General features: G+C 39.6%; 1 protein-coding gene and 1 long non-coding RNA gene across 6 annotated transcripts in view; one reads left to right on the top strand and one right to left on the bottom strand.

Annotated features, from left to right (window-relative positions):
• PTPN22 (protein tyrosine phosphatase, non-receptor type 22 (lymphoid)) overlaps positions 1–8,034 on the bottom strand; it is a 64,613-nt gene extending 56,579 nt beyond the window's left edge. For 4 of the 5 annotated variants that reach the window (XM_011933130.1, XM_011933132.1, XM_011933133.1 and 1 more), the window contains exon 1: positions 7,812–8,034. In XM_011933130.1, coding sequence (XP_011788520.1) covers positions 7,812–7,898 — 87 coding nt within the window. In that variant the 5' untranslated portion in view covers positions 7,899–8,034. The remainder of the gene's footprint in view (positions 1–7,811) is intronic. The other variant, XM_011933134.1, reaches the window with a different exon arrangement.
• Positions 1–12,883, top strand: part of LOC105505325 — a 97,858-nt gene that overhangs the window by 57,782 nt on the left and 27,193 nt on the right. The window lies entirely within an intron of this gene.

Genomic DNA, 12,883 nt, shown 5'->3' with positions numbered 1-12,883 from the left:
AAAAAAAAAAAAAAGGAAAGAAGAAAAGAAAAGAAAGCTTTCTCTGAAGAAGTGACCACCAAATTGAGATCTAAAGAATTAAGTCGGGCATGGTGGCTCACACCTGTAATCTCAACACTTTGGGAGGCTGAGATGGGAACCCCAGAGGTTGAGACTGCAATGAGCCATGATCACACCACTGGACTCCAGCCTAGTTGACCAAGTGAGGCCCTGTCTCAAAAAAAAAAAAAAAAAAAAAAAAAAGACCAGGCACTGTGGTTCACTCCTATAATCCCAGCACTTTGGGAGGCCAAGGTGGGCAGATCATGAGGTCGGTAGATCGAGAGACCATCCTGGCTAACACGGTGAAACCTTATCTATACTAAAAATACAAAAAATCAGCCGGGCATGGTGGCATGCACCTGTAGTCCCAGCTACTCAGGAGGCTGAAGCAGGAGAATCACTTGAACCCAGGAAGCAGAGGTTGCAGTGAGCAGAGATCGCTCCGCTGCACTCCAGCCTGGGAGACAGAGCGAGACTCCATCTCAAAAAATAAAATAAAGTAAAATAAAATTACTAAATGTTATCTAGGTAAAGAGGAGTGTGAGGAATATTCAAGGCAGAGGTAACAACATGTGTGCAAGGCCCTATGGCAGAGGAAGCATGGCAAGGACAAGAAAATGAGCATGCTATAAGAAACTGGAGAGACACTATGTAGGATATTGGTAGCCATTTTCAAAGGTTCTTTGGGAGGTACATGAAGCTCTATTTGTGAAGCACTTTTAGCACAGAGTCCGGAACACAGTTCTATGGATTAGCTGTTGTGACTATGGAAAGTAGACAAACAGAAAACGTATATAAGGAAATGCAGATTTAAAATAATCATGGAACATTTTCAAGCTCAGAAATCAAATGAGTGAAATTAACATAATAAAGTACTATTTTATGCTAGTTATATCAGAAAAAAAATCATGATTTTTACCTGATAGAGTTTAAGTAAAGAGGTTAAGAGGCTTTGAAAAAAAAACAGACTGGTTTCAAATCTGGGTTTTGCCATTTCATGGGTAAAATGAACATAATATTTTCCTCTTGGGGTTGTTGTAATGATTAAATGAGATTGTATATGACAAAGCACTTTGCAGATTGCCTAATACGTAGTAAGTAGGCAAAATTTTTTCATCTTTTATTCTCTTTTATATTTATTAAGTCTAGCAGAGTGGTAGAGAAGATGATAAATTCACAGATTGCAAATTAGAAAAACTCCTTTGGAAATACATTTGGTAATACTTAACCAATTAGATGCTAATAGTCTTTGACCCAGTAATAACATTTTTGGGGATCTAGCCTAGGGATTAATCCAAAAGAAGGGAAAAACTACATGGAAAAATATGTTCATATTAGTGTTAGCAATAATCTTTAAAAATTAGAAATAACTCGGCCGGGCGCGGTGGCTCAAGCTTGTAATCCCAGCACTTTGGGAGGCCGAGACGGGCGGATCACGAGGTCAGGAGATCGAGACCATCCTGGCTAACACGGTGAAACCCCGTCTCTACTAAAAATACAAACAACTAGCCGGGCGAGGTGGCGGCACCTGTAGTCCCAGCTACTCGGGAGGCTGAGGCAGGAGAATGGCGTGAGCCCGGGAGGCGGAGCTTACAGTGAGCTGAGATCTGGCCACTGCACTCCAGTCTGGGTGACACAGCGAGACTCCGTCTCAAAAAAAAAAAAAAAAAAAAAAATTAGAAATAACTCAAATGTCTAATAATGGAGAAATAATTAAATTATTTGGATATTACTATGTCTCAGGAAGTTTATATACTTATTATCTTCACAGCTGTTCTTCAAAGTGAATATTATTCCCAGTAATTATTCGATTACTGACTTAATCAAAGGTCACACAGCTAATCATGGGCATAACCTAAATTCAAAGCAAGATTTATATGACTCTGAAGTTTTTATGACTTCAGATGATAAAGCAAGATTACCTGAACTTGAAATTCAATTCCACCACTTACTAGCTATGTGACCCTGAGCAAGTTAATTAACCTCTCTGTCTGTTTCCTCACCTATAAAATGGAAATGAAAACAGTACCTTCCTCAATGGAGTAAATGAGTTGATATATGAGTATTTAGAACAGTGTCTATAAGAGGTATAGAAGCATTCTCTATTATGATTATTATTATTTCATTATAAAAACCAGATGCACAGACCGGGTGCAGTGGCTCACACCTGTAATCCCAGTACTTTGGGAGGCCAAGGCCGGCAGATCACGAGGTCAAGAGATCAAGACCATCCTGGCCAACATGATGAAACCCTGTCTCTACTAAAAATACAAAAATTATCTGGGTGTGGTGGTGCACTCCTGTAGTCCCAGCTACTCGAGAGACTGAGGCAGGAAAATAGCTTGAACCCGTGAGGAGGAGGTTGCAGTGAGCCGAGATCACAGCACTGCACTCCAGCCTGGTGACAGAGTAAGACTCCTTCTCAAAAAACAACAGCAACAACAACAACAAAAACCCACATGGACAAATACACGTCCATGTGATGATGCTGCATCATCAACCATTAAAAATTATGTACATTTTAATCAGCCTGATAATTTTGGTATAATAGTAAGTGAAAATATGAGAATACAAAATTGTACCTATGCTATAATTACCATAATATAAAAAATTATATAAATGGACAAGAACTAGAAGATCCACACAAAAAAGCTGTTGTTGGTTTTCATGTGTGTATATGACAGGGTCCCACTTTGTCACCCTGGCTGGAGTGCAGTGGTGCAGTCTCAGCTCACTACAACCTCCACCTCCTGTGGTCAAGCGATCCTCCCACTTCAGCCTCCAAGGTAGCTGGGACTACAGGCATGTACCACCACATCTGGCTAATTTTTTATATTTAGTAGAGACGAGTTTCACCATGTTGCCCAGGCTGGTCTCAAACTCCCGGACTCAAGCCATCTGCTCGCCTCAAAGTGCTGGGATTACAGGCACGAGCCACCTCACCTGGCCAAGATCCACAAAAAAAGTTTTGATTTGGTACTATGGTGAGTTTACTTTCTTTTAACTTTCAATAACATTGTTTTATAAGAATAACAATAATAAGGAATGTTTGAAAGTACCTTTAGCAATTTCAACAGTATAGTTGCATCCTGCTGTTTCTGCTGTGTAGAAGCTATACTAACTATGCACTGTGCACTTACCCTAAAACAAGGTCCTTTGAGAGACTCAGTGTCATTGAATGAAGTAGAACACTATTGGATAAGGATTAATTTCACAGCTCTGGAATAAGACAGATCTGAGTTAAATTTCATCCCTATGGCTGAACAGCTGAGTGAGCTTAGGCCAATTATTTAACTTTTCAGAGCTTCAGTTTCCTCATTTGTAAGTCAGAAATCACAGTTGTAGCTATTTCACAGGGTTTTCTTAAGGAATAGTAAATAAGAAAATGAATGTTGATGTTTCCTTGACCACCCCACCCAGATTGTCACAATTATATTAAATATTTAATATACTAATTAGTTGTTTAATGTCTGCCTCTGTAAGACATATCTATTGTCTTACAAAATAGGCTCCACCAAAGCATGGAATATTGCATTGCATTTCTAGCATCTAGGGCATTACTTTGCACACAATAAGCACTCAATGAATGTTTATATGAATGTATAAAAACCTTAGATGGGTGGTCAGTGGTAGCTTCAACTACAGAAAAGTTACTGAATTTAGTCCTGGCACAGGGAAAAGACCTAAACAGCATAGCATTGGCTTCAGCTGTCATAACAGGACTGCCACATCGAATTATGAATACAGTCCTCTCACAGTATCTGTGGGGGACTGGTTCTAGGACTACCCCCTTCAAGATACCAAAATCTATGGATGCTGAAGTCCCTCACATAAAATGGCATAGTATTTACACATACTATACACGTCCTCTTGTATATTTTAAATCATCTGTAGATTACTTGTAATACCTAATACAATGTAAATGCTAGATAAATTGTTATTATGCTTTACTTTTTATTTTTTGTTGTTGTGTTATTTTTGGTATTTTTTTCAAATATTTTTGATCCATAGTTGGTTGAATCCAAGGATGTAGAACGTGGGGATACAGAGGGCCATCTGTATTGTTCTCTGTACAAAGATGTCTGGCCAAGAAGGAAGTGGAGACTGAAACCTGAACCATGGAGCTGGGGAGAGGGTAAAGGGGTTAGGATGCACAGGGAATCTACCTGGAAATAGATATGCATTTTGATAGTTCCCGTAAAGGTACCACCAGTTAAGTGAACAGTGGCCTTGTGTCACAGAATTTGTCCTCCAACCTCAGAAACATAAAATCCTGGGAGAATACATTAAGGGCTTAAGATGGGACATGGAACATGACCAGATGGAAAGCCCTCCGATTTAGTGGCAGTATTTCCCTTGTCCAAGCAAGCAATGTAGCCTCGTTTACCACTCTACTTCCCCAAAGCTGTCTCTCTGGTGTCTCATCTGAAACCTTTAGATGAAGCTGAGAGGAAGACTATTTTTCCACTGGAGGACATGAGTCAGTGAACAGTGAGGTTACACTTAATCACTACCCAAAAACAAGGTCCTTAAAATCAGGAGCTAGAAAAGCAAGGAAGTGATTAATATAAAAGTCAGCATAGTGATTATCCCTTGGCCAGGGTAGGACAGGACAGGATGGAATGCGGGTAGGAGACCTGATGGGGCAAGGGTCTTCGGGGGTCTGACAGTTTCTTGACTTGGGTGGTGGTTGCACTGCTAATGGTCGCTTTACAATTATACTTAGATGTTTTATGTACTTTTCTAAATGTGTATTGTATTGAGCAATATTAAGCAGCTTAAAAAAACTATAACAAGTTTTCAAGCAGGGAAAAAAGGACCAGATTTGGCTGGGCGCAGTGGCTCACGCCTATAATACTATAGTACTTTGGGAGGCTGAGGCGAGTGGATTACCTGGTTGGCTAGACCAGCCTGGTCAACATGGTGAAACCTTGTCTCTACTAAAAATACAAAATTAGCCAGGCGTGGTGGCTCATGCCTATAATCCCAGCTACTTGGGAGGCTGAGGCAGGAAAATCACTTGAACCAGGGAGGTGGAGGCTGCAGTGAGCCAAGATCGTGTCATTGCATTCCAGCCGGGGTGACAAGAGCAAAACTCCATCTCCAAGAAAAAAAAAAAAAGACCAAATTTGTATGATTAAAAGCTCACTTGGGTGTTGAACTGAAAATTGATTGAAGGTGGGGCAAGGCTAGACGCAGAGAAGCCAGTTAGGAAGTAGCTGCTATATTTTAGTAAGAAACTACAATGACTTTAGCTGAGAAAAGGTAAAATATTAGGGATATAGTCTACATTATTATTATTATTATTATTTTTTTTTTTTTTTTGAGACAGAGGTTCATTCTTGTTGTCCAGGCTGGCGTGCAACAGCTGTATCTCGGCTCACTGCAACCTCTGCCTCCCGAGTTTAAGCAATTCTCCTGCCTCAGCCTCTTGAGTAGCTAGGATTATAGGTGCCTGCCACCATGCCCAGCTAATTTTTGTATTTTTAGTAGAGATGGGTTTTCCTTGGCCAGGCTGGTCTCAAACTTCTGAGCTCAGGTGATCCACCCACCTCGTCCTCCCAAAGTGCTGGGTTTACAGGCGTGAGCCACTGGACCTGGCCAGTCTGCATTATTTTTAGAAACACAACCAAAATAAAACAAAGACCCAGCACTGCTCCTCAGCCCACTTTTTACATCTACGCCTTGGGTTACTTTGGCTTAGGAATTAGCCGGCCGGGTGCGGTGGCTCAAGCCTGTAATCCCAGCACTTTGGGAGGCCGAGACGGGCGGATCACAAGGTCAGGAGATCGAGACCATCCTGGCTAACCTGGTGAAACCCCGTCTCTACTAAAAAATACACAAAACTAGCCGGGCGAGGTGGCGGGCGCCTGTAGTCCCAGCTACTCGGGAGGCTGAGGCAGGAGAATGGCGTAAACTCGGGAGGCGGAGCTTGCAGTGAGCTGAGATCCGGCCACTGCACTCCAGCCTGGGCGACAGAGCAAGACTCTGTCTCAAAAAAAAAAAAAAAAAAGGAATTATAGTGCAGGGGCAGGGACATGTATACACATGTGCTAGATCCTTCTACTTACCTCCTTTCAGGTAACTCTACCAGAGGGGCTCAGACTGCTCAGCCAGTGGCAGTGAGAGCACATTTTTCATAGTACCACAAGATTATCCACGTTGAGCTGACATCGGAGTTCCTGTCATAATATCTAATCACTCAATAATATCTAATTACTCAAGACATTCAGAGTGTTTTCACATCTACTATTTGGTACCCTAGTGTTAGCTCCAAGAGGCAAAGGTTTTGGTTCTTTTTGTTCACCGCTGTATTTTTAGTGCTTAGAACTGAACTTGGTACCTACTAAGTGCTCAATAAATAGTACTCAGTAAATGACCACATTTAATTATTGTTATTGATATTTAATCATCACAACAATCCTGTGAGGATAGGTAGGACATTAATTATTATCCCCATTTTATAAGTTAGAAAACAGAAAGATTTAAGAACATGTCAAATACTTGGTAATTTGGTGAAAAAAATCATGATTTAATTTCAGGTTTGTACTTCAGTTCTCCCTTTCCCCTGCAATTCTTCACAGCTGAAGAGAGCTAAGGTTTAAAATTCTTATATCTCTGAAACACCAGCTGTAAGTATTCTAAAATGCATGATAGGTACTATTAGACACCCTATGTTATCTGATGTCTCAGCTTGTAGGGTGAATGAGGCCTACCCAGCTGCCATTGCATCAATAATCACAGCTCTCTCAAAGGAGATTCATTGTTCTTCTGGGTAATCTAATCCACCCAACCTGAACCTATCTTGTACTCATGTTTCTCTCTGTGACCTACGTTTGTCTCTACTGTCCATCCTAGCCATCCCACTTCTCCAAGCAAAAGAAGTTAAGGAAGGCCTGTTATTGAAAAAACACGTTATAATATATTTTTCATATGAAAAAGAAAAGAAAAATGATGGCCAGACATAGTGGTTCATGCCTGTAATCCCAGCATTTTGGGAGGCGAGATGGGAGGATTGCTTGAAGCCAGGAGTTCAAGACGAGCCTGGGCAACAAAGCAAAACTTGTCTCTCCAAAAGAAAAAAAAAATTTTTTTTTTTTAATTAGCCAGGCATGGTGATACACACCTGTGGCCCCAGCTACTCAGGAGGCTGAGGCAGAAGAATCACTTGAGGCCAAGAGTTCAAGGCTACAGTGAACTATGGTTGCACTGCTGCACTCCAGCCTGGGTGACAGAGTAAGATCCTGACTCTTCAAAAAAACCAAAAAAACAAAAAAACTGTGGCAGTGGGTAGTTTTGGTGCTCTTCAAAAACCTTTGTCAGCCAAATGGAATCCCAGGGGGAGGCTAAAAATGTAATATTGCATGAAAAGTTAACATTGGTCTCTTTCTTCTTAATATTAATTAAAATTAGTAATATGAAGCATAAACCACAACTCAGATATCGGGATGATATCTGGGGAAATCTGGATGTTCAATTAATATTAGTGGTTTTATATCTGGAGTTGTATATGTCTTCTGTAGGATTCCTAACCAAACTCCAAAGAACTAGCAAACAAAATATTAAAACCAGTAATTTTGAGAGAATACGTAAAATACATGCAAAACACTCAGAGAACTCAGACTTTAGGTTGTCTTTTTTTCTGTCTTCCCCTTCAAGGCCTGATATTTACTTTATCCCAAGGGCAATTTGGTCTCAGAAAATTGGACCCCCATAGTCAGTTAAATAGTGTATATAACTACCCTGAGAGGGTCACACACAGAACTCACCAGAAATTCATTGGTAAACTCCTCTTTGTTAATTTTCTTGCTTTGGGCCTCATCCAGGAACTTCTGCAGAATTTCTCTTTGGTCCATGCTGCAGAGCAAGAGAAATAGTCTATAAGCAGGTTGAGGGAGGGCATGTCAAATGTGTGTCATGGCCGAGACACCTCCAAAAAGCCACTGCTGCCGCCTGAGCAGAGCATGCTGAAGGTTGTGGTTTACTGACTTCATCACAAGCCCTAGAGGAAATTAGTACGTAACCACCTTCTGTGGTCACATAACACAGCCATCATCTTGCTCCAGGGCCCTAGCGCCTTCCTTCTCAGCAGAGGAACCTGGTTACAATTCAAATTTTTAAAGAACAAGAGGCTAACTGGAACATAAAATTGTGGTTTGCTTAACTCTGAGATTATTCCATTCCATCACCCATACGCAAAACCCACCTTTCTTCTTGCCTCCCACAGAAAGAGCAGAATTACAGGTCTCCTGCATGAGTTCTGTCTCTCTCCATTTCCCCAGTGAGCACAAGGGCCCAGTTGACACCTTCTGTTTCCTTATGTCCCAGGTGAACTCTGCGAAGTTCAGTTAGGCCCAGGAAAGAAGACAGACACCATTTAGAGTTACATGTCTTCTACCCGGACTGTTCATCAAAAGGTTTCTTGTCAGTGTGATCAATGAGAAACTTCTGTTCATCACAGAAGGTGTTTTTATTCATAACTTTTAAGTCTGCTATATATACCTCAAACTCTCTTTTGAATGAAGCAAAGTCAGATGCTTCTGATAGTCTGTGTCTCTCCCAGGACTGGGGAAGTGCTGACCTCCATTAAGGGAAGTGTTCATTTCAGCACCTCTTCAACTCTCCCAGTAGCCTTTGAAGCTTCACTTGGGTTCTGGATATAAAGACTAAGAGTGTTGGGCTATACAGGATCTAGAGCAAGTGGCCCCCACAAGGAGCACCTGACCAGGCAGTTAGCACAATATCCTGCATATGTAATGCTGGTAAACTGTGATGGAAAGAAAAGAAAGTAAAATCAACCACCTTGCTGACAACATTGTAACATGTAGGGCAGAAAGCCTGAAGAACTGTTTCTAAAGAACACATTTCTACTCTGCAACCAATGTCTTAGGAAATAAATTTGTTTCAGGAAGTTATGCTGTGCCTGTGGCATTTTGGCCCTGAAAGGCAGGCTCTTCTAGAAAAAGCTTCCACATCTCAGCTTGCATAACCTCTCAATGGGTACAAGTCTACCCAAGTGCCTAATTCAGTGTGAGAACATCCCAAAATCAGTATATCATCTTTGTTGAAGGCAGAAGTTCAATAAATGTTAACAAAATTAGTCTTGATCCTGAGGAAAACTGGGAAATGTGTTGTTAGGACTTCCTCTATTTAAGATATTAGCAATCCTTTCTGTTTTGCAACATTTTTCAAACTTCTTTCAGGATATCATGATTCCGAACACTGTTTATTCTGAATATTAAAGATACTGCATGCTCTTTACTAAGTACTGCAAAAAGAAAAGAAAGATCATTGAGATATCTTGGTTATAGGCGACTTAAAGACAATATTTCAAATAAAGAAACTCAATCCCAGTACACATAAATTAAACCCTCATTCTTCAGCAATATTTGTTGGGAATAGTATATTTCTCAAATTATTCCCACCTAGAATTAAGAGAGAATTTCTTGCTGCTCTAAGTAATGTGATGTTTACTTTGGCTATTTTAAAACATAAAATATGGGAAATCTTTGATTTATAGGAATACAAAATTTCAAGTTTATAATAACTAAAACCATGTAAAAGTATGTACATAGTTAAAGACTAAAAAAGATGCAAAAAAGAATTAATTGTATAAGTGTGATGGGATAAAGTTTGCTTTCTAAAATTATTGTACTGTTTTTAAAATTAGAAATAAACATTTAAAAAATCCATTAAGTTCAACAAATTTATTGAGTACCTACTAAATTCTAAACATTATCTTAGGAGATGGGTATACAACACTGAGAAAGCCAAAATATGATTTAAAAAAAAATCCATAACCAGTTAATAAAGCACCTCAGAACTAAAGATATAGACATGATTACTGATAAAAATTAAAACATTCCTTAGGTAACTTTGGGAAAGAACATAAAAATAAAAATATTCCAAACTAACTTGCTTAATTGCAGAGTAGCAAAGCATAATCGTAAAAGGAAAATGATTTTCTATGTTTGGACAAATAAGATAATATAGTTTTATAGTTTCTCTGTACCCTTAGAATGTCCTCAATTACACCAAAATTAAAACTTTATTAATTTTTATTAATTGATTAGGCAAACCTGCCTAATAAAATTTAAATCTATTTTTCTCAAGCCTATATTTCAGAACAATCTCTTACTAACTTTCTTGTTTCTTCCTAAGGAGGGAGGAGATAGAAATAAATAGGAGATAACAGAAAAATTTTTGCTTAGATGCCTCCATAGTCCTTTTCCTCAAAATCTAAGAATCTGTAAATAGTGTGTTGGCAGAACTTCACACTTTTTAAAAAAGCAAGCAGCAATTTTTAAGATTCTATTCTACTGTAAACCCAAAAGGTATAGCGACATTGTGAAATAACCAAACCCCCAAAACCCACTTAGCTACAAGGCCATTTCCTGAGCAGACCACTCAAGCAAGCAAAAAACAAACTGAAGAAGAAAACACAGAACTTTAATTTTTTGGGGGGGGGATTTTTTGTTTGTTTGTTTTGTTTTGTTTTGTTTTGTTTTGATTTGAGACAGGGTCTTGCTATGTTACCCAGGCTAGTCTGGAATTCCTGGGCTCAAGTGATCCTCCCACTTCGGCCTCCCAAGTAGCTGGAGCTATTTTTTCTTTTTTAAAAAATAAGCTACTACTTAATCTATCACACTTCCTTCTACAGATACTGAAGGGCAATAAAAGCATAATGCTTTTTGATGAAGATTGTGTTGACTCATTTGTATCTTGTGGGAAGATAAAGAGCTGGGGAGGAGAAACAAGACTTGCAGTAAAGGTTGGCAAATACCTAAAAGAGTTTCAGAATTTATGATGAGTCATTTAAACCAGTCTGGCATAAAACCTAAGTGAACACAACAATTCCATGCAATAAGAAAAGACTCACAAACATTTTGCCAGAACCATCAAGTAAATTGTGGGAAGTAAATTGTGGATGAGCACCTGAAGAGGAGTGAGTGACAAGGCTACATCTCACTGCTGCCTCATGTGGCTGTAGTGTTTGGTCAGAAGGAAGAACACAATAGAGAAGAGTGCTGGTCACCATGTCAGCTGTTCCAACAAGAGGGGAGTATGCTAGTTTAAGGGGAAATATCAGTATCACGGAGGTCAGGAATTAGATTACAATACACATTAATTGAAGAGAATTTCAGGAAAGACTACAAGGATAAGATAAACTATTAAATAGGAAAAACATTCAGGATTCTCAGAACATCCTTCTCTCTTTTGGATGAGGAAGAGACATGTTTTACCCTAGAGAAGATACTTACCCAACCTTAGCTTTAGTTTCACTACTCTTGCCTTTCCCTACATCCCAGGGTCACTGATTTGATATGGGATATATACACTGTCTGTGAAACATTCAGTCCTTTGTAAGCATTCTCTTGATCACCAAGACCTATTGGAAATTTTTCCTCAATGTCTTTTCGATTCAACCTGTCTTTTCCATTCCCACTTAGTCCCATTCCCACTTTCACACCTGGATTCCTATAGCAATAAACTTATATTATCTTCGTATCTATATGTTTCCATTCTAGTATCTCCTGTTAACCAAGGCTGGATGAAAGTTCTTAAAACTGCACTTTAATGCTAAAGAATCAGAATAGTTATTGATGGTCTATGGGAACAAGTCTAGATTCCTCAGCTTGTCACCAAGCCCCTCCCTGTCAACTATCCCCACCCCGCCTATCCAAGCACATCACCTACAGACCTTGTTCATTCTACTACTTCTTTTTCTACTTCTCACCTTTACCCCTAAGTTTCACCACGATGAAAATAAAGCCATAAAGCTCAATTACTTTTTCTTCAAAAATCTTGCCCTTAACTGTTTCACCATGATCTTCCCTTAGTCTGAATCTCTTCAGTATTAAATCTGTAATATAGCTATAGACGTTTTCGTCATTTATTCAATTTCCTTGTCTCCTATAAGTTTATTTCAGAGTTTATTCAAAAGATGCCCCCTGTTTTTCAGATTTATCAAAGGCAATGATAGTGTCTTCTATGCATTTGTGTAACCCCCAGTGCTTAACATGGTCTTGAGAATACATATCTAAAATAAGTCTGTTGTGATAATGTAAGCTAATGTGGTTACACTTTGGTGAGGGTCTACTCTCACTTGGTTACTCATTATATCAATTACTCCAAGTCTCTTGCCTGGCACAGTCTGTGCTTCTTGTCTCTAGCTAGGCATTTTCATTATGCCAGGAGCAGATGGGCCTTCCTATATGGAGGCACAGGAACCTGGCAAAGGGTACTTTCCTGAATGCTGCTGCCCAAGCAGCAGGGCTATTATTATGAAAGGAATGGTGTCAATACTGAACTTCAGAGTCCATCTCTGAAGAATTGCAATAGCCAGAAATAAATGACCTCCTTTATCTCTAGAATAGGCTTGTTTCTCCTTTTATAAATGAACACGGAAGAGGCTTATAAAATGCCTTTAATTAAGCTTGTTTCATTTTCTCGTGTTTTCACATCATCCATGGTAGGAAAAGTTCCCCTACCCATCTTCTAATCTACTGCTTGTCACTACAGCATTCTGAGACTTCACTAAGTCCTTCAGTTCACCTGCTGCAGACTTCATAGTCAACCTCCCACACACTACACAGGGAAGCATACTCTGTCTTTGGTTTCAGAATCCTCAAGAGGCAAAGGGCAACCAATAAATTGCCATTGAAGCATTTTTTTATTTTTATTTTTTTATTTTTGGGAGACAGAGTTTTGCTGTTGTCACCTAGGCTGGTGTGCAATGGTGCTATCTTGACTCACTGCAACCTCTGCCTCCTGGGTTCAAGCAATTCTCCTGCCTCAGCCTCCTGAGTAGCTGGGAAGACAGGCGTGAGCCACCACACCC

The sequence above is a fragment of the Colobus angolensis genome, unplaced genomic scaffold (genome assembly GCF_000951035.1).
Source record: "Colobus angolensis palliatus isolate OR3802 unplaced genomic scaffold, Cang.pa_1.0 Scaffold124, whole genome shotgun sequence".
Classification (NCBI taxonomy): domain Eukaryota; kingdom Metazoa; phylum Chordata; class Mammalia; order Primates; family Cercopithecidae; genus Colobus; species Colobus angolensis.
Note: the sequence above shows the minus strand (reverse complement) of the source record. Positions and strands in the feature narration are given on the sequence as shown.